The sequence below is a fragment of the Rhipicephalus sanguineus genome, chromosome 5 (assembly GCF_013339695.2).
Source record: "Rhipicephalus sanguineus isolate Rsan-2018 chromosome 5, BIME_Rsan_1.4, whole genome shotgun sequence".
Classification (NCBI taxonomy): domain Eukaryota; kingdom Metazoa; phylum Arthropoda; class Arachnida; order Ixodida; family Ixodidae; genus Rhipicephalus; species Rhipicephalus sanguineus.
In genome coordinates this window covers 193255171-193277737 of record NC_051180.1, presented here as the reverse complement: position 1 = coordinate 193277737, position 22567 = coordinate 193255171, and the positions used below count along the sequence as shown (strand labels likewise).

At 48.9% G+C, this 22567-nt stretch overlaps 1 protein-coding gene across 3 annotated transcripts in view; it reads right to left on the bottom strand.

Moving 5' to 3' along the window:
- LOC119394543 (cytoplasmic aconitate hydratase) overlaps positions 1–22567 on the bottom strand; it is a 486597-nt gene that overhangs the window by 249070 nt on the left and 214960 nt on the right. For all 3 annotated transcript variants that reach the window (XM_037661865.2, XM_037661864.2, XM_037661866.2), the window contains one exon: positions 5538–5758. In XM_037661865.2, the coding sequence (XP_037517793.1) occupies positions 5538–5758 (221 nt within the window). The remainder of the gene's footprint in view (positions 1–5537; positions 5759–22567) is intronic.

Genomic DNA, 22567 nt, shown 5'->3' with positions numbered 1-22567 from the left:
CAGTGCAATCATTGGGCAGCGGCAGTCTACTAAGCGCATCGGTATGCCCGAGCTCTTTGCCAGGTTTGTAGACAAATTTGTAATTGTACGCGGAGAGCTTCAGGGCCCATCTGACTACTCTTGGTGAAGCCTGCACAGGAACAGGCTTGTTGGCACCCAGAAGTCCAAGAAGTGGCTTGTGGTCAGTGTGTGCTTCAAACGGTATGCCCCACAAGTACTGGTGGAACCGATCCACGCCAAACACCAAGGCCAATGCTTCCTTGTCAAGTTGACTATAGTTTTGCTCTGCTTTTGATAAACTTCTAGAAGCAAAAGCAATTGGACGTTCTCGGCCATCAGCATCTTTGTGCGCCAAAACTGCGCCTATACCGTAAGGTGATGCATCACAGCTGAGACATACAGGCCTGTCTAGGCGGAAATGTACAAGAACTGGAGCTGAAGTCACCAGATGCTTGCAGGCAGTGAAAGCATCTTGCTGGTCCTTTCCCCACTGCCACTTCTTTCCATCACCAAGAAGCAAGTGCAACGGACGGAGAATTGCAGAAAGGTTGGGCAAGAAACGCCGATAGAAGTTGACGAGTCCCAAGAAGCTTTGAAGTTCCTTGACATCTTGTGGCACAGGAGCGTGCAGAATGGCAGACACCTTGTCCATGTTCGGAGAGAGGCCTTCCTTACTGATAATGTGCCCGAGATACTCAACTTGGGGTATGAAGAAGTGGCACTTCTCGAGTTTCAACTTGAGGCCAGATTCTTGAAGTTTGCTTAGTACCGTACGGAGGTTGCGACAGTGCTCGGCATCATTTGCACCAGTTATGAGAATGTCGTCAAAATAGACCACTACATGTGGCAGACCCCTGAGCAAGTTCTCCATCTCGCGTTGAAAAATAGCTGGAGCAGATGAGACCCCAAAAGGTCTGTACTGAAACAACCCCATGTGCGTCGAAATCGTGACATACTCTCTAGAGGCCTCATCCAGGACGACTTGCTGGTATGCGTCACGCAAGTCCAACTTTGTAAATTTCTCACCTCCAGCCAGCACAGTCCACAAGTCCTCAATCCTTGGAATAGGGTAGCGTTCCACTGTCGCGACTGGGTTAATGGTGACACCAAAGTCCCCGCAGATTCTGATGCGCCCATCCCTTTTTGTCACGGGAACAACCGGAACAGCCCACCTAGCTGTCTTCACTAAGACAATGATGGAATCGCTTATTAATCGCTGAATTTCTTGCATGACTCCGTCTGTCAAGGCATACGGCAGTGAGCGTGGCTTGAAGAACCGTGGTGGAGCATCTGAAGGTACATGTAGTGAAGCTGTCGCACCCTTGAATGTACCCAAGCCTTCTTCAAACACTTCAGTGTAATCTTGCACTACGTGTTGCACATCAGCAAGTGCATGAATATTCACTTCAACGCCGGAGACGCCGATGCCCAATTCTTGCATCCAGTTGCGTCCGAGCAGAGTGGGTGATTCGTTTCCGGCCAGAAAAATCGGTAGGTGAGCCTCCTTGCCATGAAACTTTACATGGACATCAGCTTTGCCTTGTACCTTCTTTAAATCCCCGGAATAGCTTCACAGAAATACTTGAGACGGCTGCACCGGAATTGAAGGTAGAAGCTGTAGCAAGCGCGACTTGGCAATGACCGAGACGCTCGCCCCCGTGTCCACTTCCATGCGGAGCGGCTTGCCGCAAACTTCAACACTGACGGTAAAAGGTGGAGGCGCCTTGGTGTAGTCAACTAACCACATGTCGAAAACTTCGGCGGGTGAATCTGTAGCGGAGGCTTCATCCTGGACAGTATTTACGCGATGACGGTTGCTCGCCGACAGTGAACTTCGGCCCGCGAACAAACGCGGCCTGGGAGACCTGTCACTCTGTGATTGCTCGTCTTTTTGTTTGGTATTGCAAACTTTCGCCAAGTGGCCGCGTTTGTGGCAGTAACTGCAGACAGTCTTCACATGCCGGCAAGCGGATGCCAGGTGTGCATCCCCGCAGCGATAACAGGACACGCCCACCGGCGCTGCCGAGACGCGGAGGGTGGAAAAGAAGGTGCTAGCGTGAGCTTGCGCTATCTCCCCTGCATCCTTCTTTGCTGCTTCCATTGCTAGGGCAGTCTGCACTGCGTCTTCGAAAGTCAGGTCCGCTTTTTCCAGCAATCTTGTTTGGACGTCTACGTTGTTGATGCCACACACGACGCGGTCGCGGAGCATGTTTTCAAGCTCTTTACCGAAGTTGCAGTGCTAGGAAAGGCTCTTCAGCGCTGCAATGAAGTTGCTGACGGACTCTCCTTCAGCGCGAACGCGCGAGTTGAAACGGAACCGCTGCACAACAGCAGAAGGCTTCGGGCAGTAGTGGTTTCCTAGCACCAACAGAATCTCATCCAACGTCTTGTGACCAAATTGCGAAGCAACGCATACGTTTTCTGCCCGCAGCAGCTGATGAAGACGGCTGTTCGCTTGTCTTCAGCGATGTCATTCGCCGTGAAGAATGCCTTCAGCCGGTCCACGTAGCAGGGCCAGTCATCGCCTCCTCCCTCGAAAGGCTCAAGATTGCCGAAATTTGGCATTTGGACGGATGGTGGAGCAGCAGGAACTCACAAGAACATTCTTTTTTATCTTCGTCGCCAGTTGATACATGTGCAGAAGGCCGGGAGATAGCCGGAGACTAGATCGCAAAAATAAGACATAGCGCTACGAGAGCCCAAAACAAACTAATTCTTTATTTTCCCGCGTCCCCATCTTTCAGTCCTCAGGCGTGACGCCACAAAGCACAAAGCAACAGAGCCGCGCGAGGGCACTGCATGTTAGCCATTACGTTGTGACACAAAGTGCCATCAAACCTCTCGAAGTATTGGAGGTACCAAGGGGAGCTGACAGTGTGCAATGGGCTGCTCCTTAAAGGAGGACGTTTGTTGATTCCGGAGGCCCTGCAGAAGGACGTCTTGGATTCACTTCACGAGGGTCATCAGGGTGTGAACCGATGCAAGGCACGTGTGCGGAATGGTGTTTGGTGGCCTCATATAGGCAAACATATCATGTCTATGGTGGAATCATGTGAACGTTGTGCAACTACCAGGGTCCAGCGTGCCGAGCCTCTCCTGCCAACACCTTCAATGGAGTACCCATGGCAACAAGTGGGTGTAGATTTGTTCCACTTGGAGGGACAAAATTTTCTGCTGCTTGTGGACTACTATTCACGCTATCCAGAGGTTATCACGCTACGCAACACTTCTAGCCAAGCGGTGATATCGGCTATCAAGAGTGTCATGGCTCGATTCGGCATACCGGAAGTGCTTCGAAGTGATAATGGCCCCCAGTTCTCGCCACACGAGTTCTCAAGTTTTGCCCAGGGCTATGGGTTTAGACACATCACTAGCAGTCCTGGTTATCCTCAATCGAATGGTGCGGTGGAACGGGCTGTTAAGACTGTGAAGGATCTTTTCCGCAAGAGCAACGACCGGTTCCTGGCACTGCTGGCGTATCGTGACACGCCAGGGGTCACGGGTACAGCCCGTCCCAACTTCTCATGGGGGCGACGGTTACGGACACGCATTCCCAGGGACCCGGCCAAGCTGTCACCAGACCTACCACGACCAGACGTCGTCTTCCAAAAGGACGCCGCGGCTAAGGAAAGGTAAACTCGGGACTTCAACCGTCGGCATGGGGCGAGAGTGCTCCGGGACCTCTCTTCAGGAGACGAAGTGTGGGTAACTGATGCGGAGTAACGGGCCCAAGTTCTTTGCCGGGGCCAGCGTCCCCGATCCTACATTGTGGAAACTCCCAGCGGAGTTATACAACGAAACCGACGGCATCTCGTGCCTTATTCCCCAGATCTCAGTGCGTCATCCCCAGTCTCCCTTCCGAGCTCGAGCTCGAGCCCAAACCAAGAGCTCAGACTCAGCCAGGAAGAACCATCACATGGCCAGCACGATACGAGTAGCAGCGCAGACCCTGACAGCATACCCCACAAGGTTACCAGATTCGGGAGGCGTGTGGTCCCACCCAAAAGACTGAATTTGTAGATCTTGGAAAGAGAGATGTAGTGTCGTTGTATTTTGTTATATTAATCCTAGGTGGCATCACTTACTCTAACACACTAACAGACGGCGCCACTAAGGGGTTACAGGGGTATATACATAGTATCAATAAACATGGCCGGGCAGTTAGTCGCCGGCCCAGCCGTACGTCCGCGTCGTCCTATCGTTACTCTCGACAACCACGACACCCCAGAAGCAGGTGGACATGGCAGTTTTTGACGACCGTACGACAAACTGCTAAAAAGATTTATGTGGCCAGGTATGAAAGATGACATCAGAAACTACATCTTCACATGCCATGAGTGCTAAACGAACTAAGTCAAGTTCAAGCAGCCCACGGACATAATGATAATAGAGCGCTCCAGTGTTCTAGTCTACGTTGTGCACTTGGACTTCGCCAAGCTTAAAAAGAGGAAGGGGTCAAGAAAATGCAAGCTTTCCTGCTCGCTATCGATGATTGCACGAGGATGGTTACAGCCAGGGAACGAAAGGCACAATGTTTTCAGAACACAAAGACATTAGTGTGCGACAACGGTGCTGCTTCTCAGAGCACAAAGCTTTCAAATGGGCGAACGATCCCGGAATGAGAATCAAGTTTTGCTCACCATACCACCCCGCTGCCAATGGCCTTGTTAAGCGTGCTAGACAAGACGTGAAGCAGTACATGACGATGTACACAAACCAGGTACAGTGCTGGTTGGAAGTGCTGCCTTGAAACCGCTGTAAGACACCACAATCATTCGTGCACAAGTGGTCTGAGACATAGCCCTCTTTCTGCGGCTTCAGGAACTGGGTGCTTCTAGAAGACCGCGAGCTGGGCCTTCTTGAAAATCTAGTGCTTTTTGAAAGAAAGAAAACTGCGAGACACCAAGAGGCCCACAAAATGAAAATGAAGAGGATCTTGGACAGTAGACAGAACAGTGATGTACCAGACATACAACATGGAGACTACGTTATGGGGTGGAAGTGAATAGGGAGTTGCAATGATAAGTTCTGTGGGCCCTTTCAAGTTATCGAGGCAGCTTCGCAACTTGAAGACAATCTGATACCTGGGTAGGCAGACAGAATGCGCCTCGATCGGCAATATCTTCACATTTTACAACATCAGGTGTGAATAATGAAGCGCGGGAGAGTGAAGCGTCAAGGGAGCAAGATCAGGCTGTGTTGGCAACAGGGAGAATACATGGCGGAACACATCATCTGTCTCTCTCAAAATCAATGCCTGAGTAAATCGCCTTGAAGTCGGAACGCTACATTAATGAGATGCACTACTACTCTAACAATCTGTGCGAGTATTTTACGGTTGAAGCAGAAACCTCCACTTAACAAAATTTGCAACACAATACAAACACATATGCATACAAATTTTTGGCTTGCATATGCAGATATGCACATGCCCACACGAGAGTCCTCGAATTGGAATCCTGGCCAAGTTGACCCAAATGAACGTGAAAGCGGGCAGCTGTGAATCTGCTTTGGATAGCACAGTTGAGTGATTGAACCTTTTCAATGGCATCCACCACTGGGTCAGGCAGGGGTCCACTGTTGCCAATGCAGGTCATGCAGCCGTAACCAACCACGTTGAAACCGAGCTTCTCCAAATAGGGGACTACGCCAGACTCCTGGAGGTAGTAGGTGACCACCCCACTGCCTGGTGAGAGGCTGGTCTTGATGTAAGGCGACACGGATAGACCCCGTTCCACGGCTTTTTTGGCCAGTAGCCCTGCAAGAGGAATAGGTTGTTTTTAAACCTGTGGAGAGATGCTGCCCTATTGGTTTATTTTTTGCAACACAAGAACCTGCAGTTCATGTATGACCTCTGCGTCAGAAGCTGCTTGAGGGCGAATGAATTAAAAAATGGTAGTCAGGCCATGATTGTCCCAAGAAAAAAATGGTGGAAATGAAACACACAACTGCACATAATGAAACAGGTGCAACATTAAAAGGTGGCAGCAGCATTTCTATCTCGGAGGCCCACAAGCCTGCACCAATGGGTGCACACCCTAGCTTGACATTATTATTCTCAGCTCCAGACCAACCACTGTCACTGTCACAAATCTCGGGGCTGCTGATGTTTCCGGCAGATGGAATGAGACAGACACGTGGGACGGCAGAGCACACCACAATTATCAAACTCAAAACTAGAGCAAACAATAAAAAAAAGAAACAAATACACAAGAAGAAATATCAATCATTTAATCTAAGAATAAACAAACTAAGAATAAGTCCTCTGACTCTTCAATCTCCAGCTCAGTCCAGCAACATTCACTTCCCAATACGCTATACACCGATGCTGCACGTTGCTGCAACGGGTATTCTGCGGTAGTGTTGGACGGCACTGAAACTTTACTTACGGCCGCCTCTTTGCTACACCTACAGACGGCGAAGTCCTTGGTGTCGCACTTGCTGTACGACATGCTCTTCAGATTCCTGGAGAGGTGTACATATAACCGATTCCCAGCAAGCACGCCGAGCCTTTTTGATGGGACGCGGCTTCCCCAAGGCGGCTCACTACATCCTACACAAGTCGTCAAACAAAGATAGACACATCTAGCCCACAACATATCCACTTGCTCTGGACTCCTGGCCATGCCTCATTGCCGGGTAATGACCACGCTCACGCGGTTGCTCGAGAAATTGCCCACCGAGCTGCCCGGCATGGCGAGGCCGAGAGTCCAGATCAAGTGGGTCCTCCACTCACATACCGAGACATATTAACATACTACACCAGAGCTAGACAAACCATGTTCCCGCCACCACCGTCGTTCTCGCGAGAGGAAGAGGTGGCACTCCGCCAACTTCAAGCGAGTACTTTCCCCAGCCTCCTCTCCATGCATAAATTCTACCCTGACCGCTACGCAGACTCTTGCCCGGGCTGTGGCAGCTCCCCAACGGCGTTCCATGTCACGGTGGAGTGCACCGCAAAATTATTCCCTCCCCTTCCAGTCATCCTGCGCCCCTTCCACACCAAAGAGCTGTGGGATAATGCCCTCTGCGACGGGCCTCCAGAGGTCCGCCATGCATTGGTTGGACGGGCCCGTGTCGTCGCTGAGATCATCATAGGAACCCCGGACTAGGGTTCCCTCCCACATGCTTGGTTTATATATTTTTAATAAAATGTTTTCTCTCTCTCTCCCAATAGCGGATACAATGGAACGCTCTTACTGTGTTGCGGACTGGATTTCCTCAAAGCCCTGTTGTTGGCCGCGTCGCGTCCGAAGTGTAATGTCTCAACTCTTTCGAGGAAAGCCCATCGTCATTGCCTTGCTTGCAGGATGTCATCTTTTGTGTCACGTATAGGCAGAGAGTTAATGCACTGACTCTAGAGGAAAGGTTCCCCATAGGGCCTATGTATTGAAACTAGAGCTGTGTGAATAGCAAAATTTTGGGTGCAAAGTAAATTCGAATAATAAAGATTGAGTGTGAATCGAATCGAATAATTTTCGAATATTTCTGAAACATTTTTCGAATAATTCGAAGTGAAATTAGAGAAAAAAGTTGCAGAGAATCCCTAAGTATGTTCTTACGAGATAGCAACACGAAAGTGTTTCTTTTTGCTAGGTTTAGGAAGCTGTGGTGGGGTGGTGTTTCATAGTTGTCTTATCAAGAATGAGGCAATGTAGAGGCCGAATTGTATTTATGTACGATTTGGTGCAACCAAAGCGTTGGCGACAACACTATACACGTGATAGGCAAAGATGCCATTTCCTCAGCCTCTCCTCCTCTTTCAACTGCTGTGGAAGCCCAACTGATGTGGCGGACAAGGGTGTGCTCCCTTCAAGTCAGGAGTTCCAAATCTGCCTCGTAGACGTCAGTAACATGTGAAATTTTGTCCAATTCTTCAGACTTGCTGCCCAAATTTCAGGTCCAAAACAGCATTAATTGAGCCCCCACCTCTGCCACATCTTTCATCTCCATATTGGAACTAGCGTTTTCTTGAGTATTTTAGTACATTTGTGACCGTAGCGGAGTTGAAAGGCAGCTTTGCCGCAATACGGGGGTGTAATGAGGTGAAGCATATTAAAAATCCAGGGACCACTTCCAATCGGACATTGTGTCTAGGCTAAGGTCGACCGTAACGAAGCTTCAAAGACAGCTTTGCCGCAATACGAGAGTGTAATGAGGTGAAGGATATTGAAAATCTGTAGGGGTCACCTTTAATCGGACGTTGACTGTATTTGTCTTTGGGAAGTTCGAATAGTTCGAATAGTAAAATTCCAGTGCGAATCGAATCGAACACCAAACACTATTAAAAAAATATTCGAAATTTCGAATATTCGCACACCCCTAATTGAAACCTGCAACCGCATAGGCGCCGCCATTACCGCCATGATGGACCAACACGAACGTTACCAGCTCCTGAGACGCTCGTTAGATTTGACCACGTTATCCAGTTTTAATCTGCAAACCTAAGCCACGTACCTGTGCATGCTGTTTTTTGATGCGTGAAGCTGTGTGTTAGTGTAGTGTTGTCCGTGCAGCTGGCCGGAATGATAACAGTTTAAATTTCCAACTATTTGTGCATGGTTTTTAGTAGGCACACACTACCAATAATGCCTAGATAAAAACTTGAAGGGTCCCTTATGTATTCACGTAAGACGACTCGAAGGCAAAAGCCATCTTCTTTTTCTTCTCAGTCGATGTATTGATCCGACGCTGCTGACGCGAGACGCCGACAGTCAATTTGCGCGTTTGATCAGGCATCTAAAGCTTTCGCCTTAATAGAGCTTCCCTAATTGCTGGCACAAGAGTCACACGACTTATTTGCAGCTCAAAGCAAAGAGTGTAGGCCGTGGTCGCACGGTGCTTCGACTCGCAACGACGAGACACCTGTATGCCTTTATCCACATCCTTTCAGCTCAGTGCAGCCGTACTTAAGCACAGAGTGCCATAAAACAGAACAATATCCATTGCAGCATGCCGTGGTGAATGTCAGTGAGACGTTACGCGAAAGCTTCAATCAAAACTAAGTTACACAGCCCACAAAGGTTTTATCGCCATTAAAAAGACTAGAAAACCTTCGGTTGTGACCAGTTTGTATATAACCTTCTGTGCTTGTTTTATCGCTTCCTTGTAGTCCATCCTGGATTGCGCTAAAAAAAAAAAAAACACGAATGTCACACGAAGTTGAGTTGTTGGTACGTGGTAACAGAAAACACAGGCAATGAGACACTACAATCTACACAACGTGCAATCCGGCGCAATCAGCCAACACTCACGCACTCCCGAATATTGATATGGTGGTGCCATCTAGTAAACCCGCCTACAAACGCTCCTTTCTGCGCACAGTAGACTGAATAAATAGCGATCGTATCTTTTCTAAAAGTGTTCGTAATAAGCATGAAACAATGTGCAATACGTGCAAATGCTTCTTTATGATTGATATTGCGAAAATTGTCAGTGTTGTATAACGCTTATTTTAGCACTTCTCTAAATCGCTGTAATGGCAACAATGACAACGTACAAACATGTTGGTGCTCTTGTGGTTGCTGCTTTACCAGCCCAGCTTTTCCTCTAGAGTCTGATACATTAACTTTATGTGTGTAGGCCTCCAGGGTTAGGCCTAGCGGTCGTCAGCGATACCCAGTGCCTTGTCAGGTGCCGACGTGGCACCCTGGGGATTGTTCTGCGGGTCTATCCCATTCAGTCATTGAAAGTGGAGCGTCATAGAAGCTCCAGGAAGCTTTGTAACGAGGCTGATGAGAGTCCGAGGACCCTCACCCGGCTGTTGCAGAGTTCGATGGCCACACCACGGACTCCTGGACTCCTAGTGCTGCATCCTCCAGACCCCGCACGAGCTGCTCTCGTCACCAATGCGATGCTGGCTTCACCGCCGTCGACCGGTGCCCACAGACAATCCCAGCTGCTTCTCGAGTTGTCTTCTTGAAATGTCGAGCTGTCTCCCCGCCAATTGGGTGCGTGGAAGTGTCCCGCACACCATCCAGTACTTTTTTCACTCCACTGCACACCATCAAGTACTTTACCCTTCCGATCACAGCCCATTGCTTCCTCTGCATCGTCTGGCACATCTTTCATGCCCTTCACTCCCGCCAGTCACTAAATTGGAAAGTGTACAACGATTGCACTTTGCCAGTTCTAACACATGGGAAGAAACCCGCAGAATAACAAAGAAACTTAAAAAGAAGCTATGTACCACACTATGTGCCATGGAACGAAAAATTATAGACGGGTGATTCCACGTAAGATCGAACAAACGATGGCTGGTCGACCTCTTAAATTTATTTCAAAATTTTATACATTATTGCCTGATGAGTGGAAAGAAGAGATCCGCAATTTGTTTTGCCGCCAAAAATTTTTTCGAAGCACAGGAAATCAATAATGACGAAGAGGTGGAGTGGAGCGCTCATCCGCTCTGCTGTTTTGGCCAACTTTCGTTATGAATTGCACAAAATATATTAAAGTTAGGTAGCTGAAATTTCTTTAACTAAATATATGCATGTTTTTGCTTCTGCTCAGGTATTTTTAGTTTTTGTGTGTAGTGTAGATGTTTTTATAAAAAACCTCAAACTTGGCCCAGGAAACGTTATTTTCTTTACTTTGAACGTCTTTATCTCAAAAAAAGCCTTGTAGCAGAGCGACAAAAAGTCCGCATTATGTTCTTCGCATGCTTATCTACCAAAATGCCGAATCTTATATTTATATAACGTTTCAGTAAAAAGATATGATCGGGCTAAGTTCAAGAAAACGCCGAACAATGGAAACTTCTGACGACAATTAAAAAAAAGACCCATTTTTTACATTTCTTAAACTTTGTCCACTTATTCTCCTCCACATCAGCTTTCACAATCATTAAAAACATGTTGCATAATGTCGTTGTACTAATAGTTACGGCCCCTCCAATAAGACCCATAGGCAAGGATTGGCAATTCCGACTTCTTCTCCAGCAAGTGTATAAAATGCAGGCAGGATTGAATTTCTTTTTATTAAAAGGCCAGCAGTACCGAAAAAGGCGTTGCCGGCACTGAAGACATTAATTTTGAAATTATTTGGTCACTGCAGCGGCCACGAGCGCGGGGCTACCGAGCAGGCGCGCGCGCACCCGAGTTGCTCGTTGTAAGAGACGGCGCAGTGAGAGCTCGTTTTCGCGTCCTCAGACCGATTGAGTTCAAAACAGCAACTTGAACAGACTTGAACGCACGTGCATAGGTAGTCGCAGTGATCTGGTTAATGACGTCGATTTCTTTTTCAGGGGGCATAAGAATGTCATAGTTAAACTGTGCGTTCCGTGCAGATCTTTCATTGCAGTGGTAGCAAAAGCACGCATAGCACAAGTAGTCCGTCTCACTGACAGTCACTGATCTTTCGGGCGTTAAAGGTTCCTTCAAAGCATTTATGTCTAGGTCGGTAACTCTGCGAAATTTTGCCTTCTTTGCAATAATTAAAGGAGTACTGACACGATTTTGAGACATCGCAAAAGGGACATTTTTCATTTCCTCGGTATGCAGCATCAATGCTGTTCACACACCGGAGTCGGAGAACACGAATAAAATATTTTAATTTGACTTTAAAGTTTTCGTCGCTGAGCATCTGCAAGCCAGCCCCAATGCAAGGACATTATCCCGACGAGTCAAGACAGTTTCCCCGAGTTTGCGAGTTCTGCGTCCTGCATGCAGCCTAAATCGTAGAAATCACTGTCAGGGTCACTGGACAACAATTCACTCATCGTTGTTTATGTGCACCACGAGCAGATGACGGATTTGCCGTTACTACGTCGCGAGTTTCTGTATCTCCGTGACGTCACACTGCTATGAAACGACACTGAGAAGCCACTCCCTCGATATCGAAACCGAAAGTGTCTTTTTAAGTTGGCGCTAATTAAAATATATACGATGCATTCCCAGGCACCACAGTAGTCGTTTTAGGTTTCTCGACACCAGTATTTTTATTTAGAGCAACAATCCGAATTTTTGAACATTCGTGTCAGTACTCCTTTAAGCTTCTTGTGCTTCGAAAGGTAGTCTCAACAATACACTCATTCAGAGCTATACTTTCTCGCCATGAGACGCACAGGAGGAGTAGAGTAAGAGCAAAGCACAAGAACTATCCGCGCCGAATGAAGTGTGAACTGCGCACCGAACGCGCGGCCAGTTCAGGCCGTCTGCTGCCGACATCTAAGATAGGCAAGCGCATCCGGTTACCGATAGTTTTGCTTTTCTTTCCTTTGACATTCCATATTTTGCTTTGCCACTGGAGTGCCACGTTCATGCTTTCCACTGATCGCAACTGGCGCAGCGCAGTTTTTCTGGCAGCAGCGTGCGTGAAGCGAGCGCTCATAGCGTTTTCATCTTGCTTCCATCTCCGCCGTGTTATCAACGCCTAGCTGCGATGCGAACAGAGGGCGGATAGAAGAGCGAATCTTCAGTGCACATGCATTCAAGTCACTCGAGAGGTGTTGCTGTTTCGAACTCAATCGGTCTGAGGACGCGAAAACGAGCTCTCACTGCACCGTCTCTTACAACGAGCATCTTGAGTGCGCACGCGCCTGCTCGGTAGCCCCACGCTCGTGGCCACTGCAGTGACCAAATAATTTCAAAATTAACGTCTTCAGTGCCGGCAACGCCTTTTTCGGTACTGCTGGCCTTTTAATAATGCCACGCCCGCTTCTTCTTTTATTTTGAAGTGTTCGAGTTTGACCAGCAAGGACGGTTATCAATGCTCGACGCTGGCCGCGAAGCAGTGTTCGAGAAGCTTCACGATTTTAGTAGATCATTTTGTTAAGATTGCGCGCCGCACGCGAATGTTCCAGCTTTGTCGAGATAACGCCACCACGAGCGATATTGCTGGAAAGTTTCATAGCGCCTGTATAAAAGCCGACGCGCTTGACCGCTTGTCAGTTGATCGACGGTCGACGCTCTGTTCGCCGCTATCAGTGTATTGCTGTAGCTTTCAGTTTCTCAGCCACAAGTTCGGCCTAATAAAGAGTTTCATCTCGACGTGCTGACTGCTGCCTTCGTCGACGTCACGACCACGTGACAATAAAAAGAAATTCAATCCTGCCTGTATTTTATACACTTGCTGGGCAAGAAGTCGGAATTGCCAATCCTTGCCTAAGGGTCTCATTGGAGGAGCCGTCACTATTAGTGCAATGACATTATGCAACATGTTTTCAATGATTGTGAAAGGTGATGTGGAGGAGAATAAGAGGACAAAGTTTAAGAAATGTAAAAAATGGGTTTTTTTTAATCATCGTCAGAAGTTTCCATTGTTCGGTGTTTTCTTGAACTTAGCCCGACCATATCTCTTTACTGAAACGTTATATAAAGATAAGATTCGGCAGTTTGGTAGATAAGCATGCAAAGAACATAATGCGGAATTTTCGTCGCTCTGCTACAAGGCTTTTTTGAGATAAAGACGTTCAAAGTAAAGAAAGTAACGTTTCCTGGGCCAGTTTTGAGGTTTTTTATAAAAACATCTACACTACACACAAAAACTAAAAATACCTCAGCAGATGCAAAAACATGCATATATTTAGTAAAATAAATTTCAGCGACCTAACTTTAATATATTTTGTGCAATTCATAACGAAAGTTGGCCAAAACAGCAGAGCGGATAAGCGCTCCACTCCACCTCTTCGTCATTATTGATTTCCTGTGCTTCGAAGAAATTTTTGGCGGCAAAACAAATTGTGGATCACTTCTTTCCACTCATCAGGCAATAATATATAAAATTTTGAAATAAATTTAAGAGGTCGACCAGCCATCGTATGTTCAATCTTAGGTGGAATCACCCAGACGTAAGCTTAAGAGACAGCACAGTGGATCAGAGAACAAACAGAGGTATCCTTGTAGATATTAAGAAGAAAAACTGGGTGCCATTCCGCTCTGTGGAGGTGGGTGACCAGCAGAGCTGACGGGCTTCTCCTTTGGGAGTTGTATAAGGCATGAGTTCTGCGGAGCCCAGGGGTTTCGTGACAGACGTATTAGGGTTCCGCAAGCAATCACAATGAATATGACTCGCTCTCATTTTACCCCCCTTAGCACTCCATCGATGACTTCAACGAGAAAGCTTGCAGAATTTTGCATTTGACAGAACCATCGCGCATCGCATCTGCACATTGCGTGTCTGCGGGTAGCGAGAAACCCACGCGGTAGCGGCACTAAAGACTTGTCTAGCACGCGCCATAAAATTTGTGCGATTTGCGGTGACAGAGTTCGTAGAGCGCTGGAAATTCATGCTCGTGAGTGCAGTTCAAAACACGTGCACGGGGATCGATTCAGTAATTCTGGAAGTCGAGATATGGAAGATATTGGCTGTTCAAACAACATTAATGGGAATGCGGGTTGCTTCGTGGCTCATGGCGCACCAGTGTTCACGTGGCCCAGCTTTTATACACATTCTAAAAAGGCAGGGCGTGCAAACAAGGACACAAGAAAGAAGTCAGCTGTCCCGACTTCTTCCTTGTGTCTGTTTGCCCGCCTTGTCTATTTAGAAGGAATACTTACAGGGATGCAACAGCCAAAATAGGATTTGGATCAATTTTTGGAGCAGGAAAATCTCTCTTTTGGAGCAGAAAAATCCAAATTTGGAGCAGGTTAAGGGGAAAAAAAACTCCGTTTTGGAGCTCAAAATTCCAAATTTGGAGCAGCTTCACAAACAAAGCTTGCTTTTGGAACAGTAACAAAAAAATATATGCGAACATTTAGATGTCACCACCACAATTATGTTTTCAGTGCATAACATGCTGAATAATGCCAGTGAATTCTCCGGAAACCAGTAAGGCCTTGTGCATTGGTGAATTTGCACCAAGGTCCTTTACACCTGGCCTATACGCCACTGGCTGATCATGTCATTGTTGCAATCCACTTCACTAAGCACCGATGCGCGGAATTTTGTATTCCGCCCTGCTAAGAAGGTCTTGAGGAGAAAGTCCATTTTAAAGAGAGCTGCCATATGTATATATAGTTCAAGAGAAAAGTCCAAGTCCGGTGTTTATATGTCGTGCAACGTCTAAGACAAACCAGCCAATAAGTACAATCTTCATAAGTGTGTCCTCCCCCTTATCTTTATTTTATATATATACAGTGGAACCTCGTTAATGCGTACCTGCCGGGAACGCCGCATAACTACGCACTAAACGGTAGTACGCATTAACCACCAAGTAAAAATTTGCATCTCCTCGCATACGCCATCGCCGCCAGCAAAGAAATAAATACAGTGCCACAGCAAATATTGCCTAAAGTACCCACTGCAAAGCTTTTTCTTTCTTTTTCCCAAACTGGAGAAAAGATTCTGGTACTCTCGCACGGACCGTCCGATAGTGCCGATAGCGCGCGGTGGCGACGCCAAGGAGCATTTCGTAACTATTACAGGGTCCGGTATACGCAGTGACCAACCAACATAGCGACAGAACGGACAGTGTCGGCTTTCCGCGGCATATGTGTGTGCGTCCGTACCGTGATCTGCTACTAAACGAAAACTGACACAGTTCCAGTGCAACGCGGTACTGCTGCGTGGAGCTGATCGTCTCCTGGCTAGTTGCGTGCAGCGCGTCGCCTTCTCGGCTCACGGCGTTACTGCCGGGCCGCTTGCTGTACCGCACGCGCGCATTTGTCGTGGGAGTGTTCTTCGTACCCACTTCGCTCCAGACCGTGCACAGAATGAGCACAGATGAGCTTGTTCGGTTAACGCGGCAATGACGAACTTCCTGCAAGCGATGCGCACTCCGCGACGCTCTAGCGGTCCTGGCAGCGAACGGAAGCGTGGTCGCCCAATAAAAGCGTGCAGTATGGTTACAACAGCGCTACGCTTGCTGTACCGTACGCGTGCGTTTAGCGTGATAGCGTCTATGCAAAGTGGTTTCTCGTCGCCCACGACCAGCAACGCTCAACTCCGCAACGGCGAGCTGCTTTCGTTTCTACAAAGCGGCGCGCGCCTGAACACGGCCCCGCACAACGAGGCGGCAGCGATCGGCGGCCTAGCGCGTCCAGGTTGTCGCCTATTAAATGCGTGCAGTAGGCTTAAAGTAGTGCTGCGCCGCACGCGTACCCGAGCAGATATCTGAAGATACTTATTGTGATAAGGTTGTCGGCGATAAGTCATGCTGGCGTGTTCGTCGGTGGCCGCCGCCTCACCTTCGTTCTTTCCCGATGCTTACCCGCAAAGGCATCGCCGCAATCGCGCGGAAGTCGGAATCGGTGATAGACCGATTCACGCACTTCTCGAAAAGACTGAAAACCTTTGGCGGCACATTGTGGCGTTGAGAAGTTTAGCGGCGCAGTAAAATTTTATGGGACAAAACGTTATCGCGGTACGCAGGGTACGCACTAACCGGTAGGCGTAGGGTGAAGCACTACGGCTTATGCGGTCAGCGAATGCATTAGGCTCTATGAGACTCGGTCGGGGATTCGTCGCAACTACGTTTTAACCGTTAGTACGCTTAAAGCGGGTACGTATTAACGAGGTTCGACTGTATATATATATATATATATATATATATAGAGAGAGAGAGAGAGAGAGAGGGGGGTGGGGGGGGGAGGGAGCTATGCACAGCGAAAGTCGGCATCGTTTCATTGAACGCAGTGCCTGTCGCCACGTAGAGCCGAACCCTTCCTAGTTTCGTGCGGCGCGTCTCCAACAAAGCGGACGCCATCACTCCCGAGTCGGTCGCGTGCTCTACCGTACGACAGCTTTTCCCGAGGAGTATTCCTACCCGCTCCGCTCGTGACCGCATGTAGGGATACGGCAAAGATTTCGTTGGGTTAACAATGATGAGCTGCTTTCGTTTCTGCAAGCGACACGCAATCTGCGTTTCCGCTCAGGTGGCGGTAGCCAACGGCATACTTGGGTTCGTCGCCTATATTATGCGTGCAATATATTAACAGTATAGTACCAATAGCGCTATGCCGCACGTGCTACCGAGCAGATATAAAGATCCTGATCGCGATAAGGTTGCTGGCGATAACTGGTACTGACGTGCTCGTTGGTATGTGCCAGCAAACATTCGCGCCAGTAAAGCGGTGATCACACTCGCGTCGACGTCAAAATGATTAGTCGACCAATGTCCACATTTCCCAAAAAACGGAAGGCCTTTTTCAGCACATTGTGGTGTCGGCCTTCACCGCGAGTGGGGGGGAGCAAGTACCTTGATGAACTCTTTCGGCTAAGGCGGTCAGGGTTTTTCGCATGTAGTACTTCTCTAAACAACACTTTACTCGTCAGTAGATTTAAAAAGACTTTACTGTATACAACCCGCGAATTCGTGCACGTGATTACTGCTATTTGAACAAAGGCAGCAGTGAACCGGACTACACCAAACAATAACCACATCCCCACTAAGATTTGCAGCACGTGCCAAACGGCTCGTTTGTCAGTTAACTTTCTTTATGCGGTGCTTCCACATTAAATGGGCGCTCACCTTTGCTCATGCTGAATGACCCTGTAAAGCAGCGTTTGAACCAGCAGTAGAAACTTCATTTAGGCCCACCGGCCCACCAGCAAACACACCGGAACAGATTAACGTTTTGTTTGAGTCAATTGAGCGCCACTGAGTCGAACTGGATTGGATGAAGGTGCCTCTGGTGCTTCTCCCAACATTAGGGCACCAATACCGGCTTCGTTTTGCATTAAAACGAGGCTAAAACCGAAAAATTTTGCGGTTACCGGGGGTGTTTTGGCGCAGCGTGGCGCAATTTCGAGAAATATCGCGGTTTTGGAGCAGCTCAGCGCAGAAAAACGAAATTGTATCAAAATGGCGCAATTGGCGCAGCTGTCGCATCCCTGTACTTACCAACTAGCTCAGCTCTCTGTTATTCTTTAATATACACTGATTGAGCACTGCACCGTTTTGTAAACAAAATGCACAACGAGCGCTTCGATATGCGCAAGAGGCATCGTTTCATGCCAGCTGTGGGCTGCAAGAGCATTTAGGCTTAGCCTTATGACCGGTGTATCGAGGATGTTTCACCGAGTGGTGGGCATGCTTTTTTTCTTGTTATGCAAAAGATAAAACAGGCTTTTGTGAGTCCGGCGCTTCGTTTGCGTGTCATGAGTAAAGGGGCACGAGGCACGTGCCGAAAGTCGAAATGTGGCGATTGTGTGCGGGGCATGGAAAATTCCCTGATGGTTTGCACTCCTGCCATATTCTCACACGCCATTGGCCGGGGAAGGGCGCGTAGCACGCGACCCGAGCCGAGGTGAGGAACCCCAGGAGAAGAAACTGGCATTGTTCGGTGGAGTTCGAGACGAGCAAGGTGGTGAAAGCCAGCATCGCACCTATGACGAGAGCAGCAGAGACCCGGTTCTGGAGGCAGCGGCACGAGAAGCTTAAGAGGGTGGCCGTCGACCTTGGTGTCAACCGAGCGAGGCTTCCTGGGCTTGCGGCAGCCTCATCACAGCAGTTCTCAGGGCATCTGCAACACTTCACCATCTTGGCAAGACGACTGCAACCCACCGTTCAATCCTCGGAGAGCCACGTCAGCAGTTTGGTCGAGCGGCACTGAGCAGAGGCCATTATAGTTAGGCCTAACCGGGCAAGACCGAAGTTTTCAATGAAGACCAGGGTATGGCCGATGAAGACAACTGCCGAAGAGGCTGATCGACGGCGACGACTGTAAGATGTCTACAGGAACTTCGACGACGAGACATTGCCTCTACTTTGGCACCGAACCAAGTTAGCAAACACCACGAACAGTAAGAACGTTCGAGTGGGGTAGCGACAGAATGAGAAGCCATAGTGGCCAGACTGTTTTGAGTTAGTGGAGCTTGGATGTTCTGTTATTTTAGTACAGATATTGCGCACTACCTTAGCATTTTCGCATGTGTTACTTTTTGTTGTGAATTGGGATTGTGTTCATTTTTTGCCGTGTTGTGTGAGATATAGTTTGCCGTGCCACAGCTGTCTCCCGCCTTTCTCTCTCCCAACTCCATCCCACATTGCAAGTGCTCCCGAGATAACGTGACATTGTGTGAACACACTGCTTTCAGCACGCAATGCCTGAAGCAGGCAAAGGTCAGCAGGTGCTTTACATGGGCAAGGAAGTGCGGGGGGGCTAGCCTATCGCTAGCCCAGCAGCGCAGCCAGAAATTTTCTTCCTGGGGGTTGCACCCTTTATGCATGTTCGTGTGTGTTTGTATGTGTACGCATATACGTACACATGCAAAATTGAAAATTTTTAGGGTGGATTTGAGCATCCCTGAACCTGGCTATGCCAGTGCACTCTAGCCTATCTATGTGTTATCACGAGTTTCATTATCAACAGCAATGGCCTTCGAAATTAAAGATAACAGGCCAATGCAGCGGTGTTAATACTGTGGTTGCACGCATTGAGAAGTGTCATTAACCCACTCCCCTCTTTTGCTATTCCGATTTTCTTCATTCCAAAAGTACATGAAAAAGTTAGGGGTTCCACGACACTCTGCAAAAGCCGTCGGGGTTCCCCAAAGGTTTGAGAATGCTTGGTATGAGGGATGCGCAAGTGTAGAGTTTCATCGTATGTCACGACCTTCCCTAGTACGCTGTTTTCAGGTGGCACCGACACCTTCCTTGCAATTTTCAGCATATTGTCAGCATATTGAGAAGCCCCCTAAAAGGCAAATCGAAAAATGCATGTTTGGCTTGAAATATCCACAAAAAAGTGATGTGCACAATTCTCCCCGTTGGCTTAATATGTTGTCCAGCAGGAAGAAGTTTGTCCACAAAATTCAACGAAGCCTTCATAAAAAGTGTTCTCTTTTTACATTTGTTTTTCAGAGAGGGTGCAGCGCATTCCTATAGTTCATATAGTTCATATATATTGTCACGTGGTCGTGACGTCGACAAAGACAGCAGTCGGCGTTTGCAGGATGAAAGTGTTTATTTGGCCGAACTTGTGGCCGGAAAATGAGAACTAGAACTACAGCAGTACACGCTGTACAATGATAGCGGCGAACAGGGTGTCGTCCGTCGATCAACTGACAAGCAGTCAAGCGCGTCGGCTTTTATACAGGCGCTATCGAACTTTCCAGCGATGTCGCTGTTGGCGGCGTTATCTCTCGACAAAGCTGGAACATTCTCGTGTGGCGCGTAATCTTAACGGATTGTTCCAAAACAATCGCGAAGCTTCCTACAGATCACGGCGAGGCTTGCGCAGCGCGTTGCCCACAGTCTTTGTGGGTGAAGCTTCAACGCATGAAATATAAGACTCGCGGCAATGCCCCCCTCTGAAAAAGCATCGTCCCGATGCTTAAAAACAGAACATGAATACATGCAATACTAAAGAAAACTAATAAAGAAAGCAAACATTAGAGTCCTCAGGTGCGTTAACGAGCATAGTATGGTTTAAGGCGCACCACATGCACGACCTCGGGTCGAGCTCGGCGCCTCTGAGAGTTCGTGATGCCGTTGGGGACAACCTCGTAGTCGAGTGCACCGAGACGTTGAAGTACCTTCTACGGTCCGAAGTATCGTCGACGAAGCTTCTCGCTCAGTCCGCGTCGTCGTATTGGCGTCCAGACCCAGACACGGTCGCCGGGCTGGTATTCCACGAATTGTCGTCGAAGATTGTAGCGATGGCTGTCGGTGTGCTGCTGGGTCTTGATGCGCAGGCGGGCGAGCTGTCGTGCTTCTTCGGCGCGCTGTAGGTAGGTGGTCACGTCGATGTTTTCCTCGTCGGTCACGTTTGGTAACATGGCGTCGAGCGTTGTTGCCGGGCTCCGTCCGCAGACCAACTTGTATGGCGTCATCTGCGTCGTTTCCTGTACGGCCGTGTTGTACGCGAAGGTCACGTACGGAAGGATGGCATCCCACGTCTTGTGTTCGACGTCGACGTACATGGCCGGCATGTCGGCAATGGTCTTATTTAGACGCTCGGTGAGGCCGTTGGTCTGTGGGTGGTACGCGGTGGTCCGTCGGTGGCTTGTGTGGCTGTATTCCAAGATCGCCTGAGTTAGGTCAGCCGTAAACGCCGTACCTCTGTCGGTGATGAGAACCTCTGGGGCGCCGTGTCGAAGGACGATCCTCTCAACGAAGAACTTGGCTACCTCAGCGGCACTGCCTTTGGGCAGGGCTTTTGTTTCGGCGTAGCGGGTGAGGTAGTCGGTGGCCACGATGATCCATTTATTTCCGCAAGTCGACGTTGGGAACGGCCCCAGGAGGTCCATCCCGATCTGCTGGAATGGTCGCCGAGGAGGCTCGATCGGCTGAAGGAAGCCTGCTGGTCTTGTGGGCAGTGTCTTTCGTCGCTGACAGTCTCGGCACGTCCTCACGTAGCGAGTGACGTCGGCGGCAAGGCGCGGCCAGTAGTACTTTTCCTGTACTCGTGCGAGCGTGCGGGAAAGTCCGTGGTGTCCAGCCGTCGGGTCGTCGTGCAGGGCATGCAGAATTTCTGGTCGCAGTCCTGAAGGTACAACGACAAGGTAGCTGGCTCGGGCAGGAGAGAAGTTCTTCTTTACGAGGACGTTGTTTTTCAAGGAAAATGATGCCAACCCTCGCCTGAATACTTTTGGGACAACGATGGTCCTGCCCTCCAGGTATTCAACTAGACTCTTCAGCTCCGGGTCGGCTCGCTGTTGTTCGGCTAAGTCGTCGGTACTTATGGCTCCCAAGAAGCTGCCATCATTGTGGTCGTCGGGCGGTGGTGGGTCGACGGGGGCACGAGACAAGCAGTCGGCGTCGGAGTGTTTCTTTCCGGACTTGTAAACGACGGTAATGTCGAATTCTTGAAGTCGTAGGCTCCACCGTGCGAGCCGACCTGAAGGGTTCTTCAAGTTAGCTAGCCAACACAATGCGTGGTGGTCGCTCACAACTTTGAAGGGCCTGTCGTAGAGGTAGGGGCGAAACTTGGATGTAGCCCAGATGATCGCTAGGCACTCCTTTTCCGTTGTGGAATAGTTCGTTTCTGCCTTTGATAGCGAGCGGCTAGCATAACTGATGACCCTTTCCTGCCCGGCAGTCTTCTGCACAAGGACTGTGCCCAGTCCTACGCTGCTTGCATCGGTGTGGATTTCCGTATCGGCGTATTCATCGAAATGCGCTAGTATCGGAGGCATCTGAAGGCGTCGTTTCAGTTCTTCAAATGCTTCGATTTGCGCCGTTTCCCACTGTTGCTAAGCAGATTCCGCTAGCGAGCACTTCATGTCACCGAGCTTGCCGCGGGCAACGGCCCCCACTAAGTCAGTTTTCCTGTGCCAACGCTCCTTCAGCTGCTCGTGGCGCTCGGTTTCTATGGCGCAGGCACTTTTCAAATTGTGAATGGTGACTTCCACACTGCCCCGCATTATTAAATGTGTGAAAAAATCAGCCAGGGTACGGCGGAGAAGCCAACGTGTTTCACTGCAGGATGGGATATTGTTTGCCCATTTTTGCACTCACGTAGCCGCTGCTTGGTGTGCAGCTACACGTCGCTCTTGCTGCTTTGAGCTGCTCCCACTTTCTAGTGTTGTCCTTCACTAACACCACGTGCTATCACAATTTTTCTCTGTCACCATGCGATGCTTTCAAGTCGATTAGCAGCACTGGATCTTCAGTGAAATTCATTTTTTGCCTTTCTGTCGCACTCAATAACAAGCATATGTATGATCCACGCAAACAGCCACA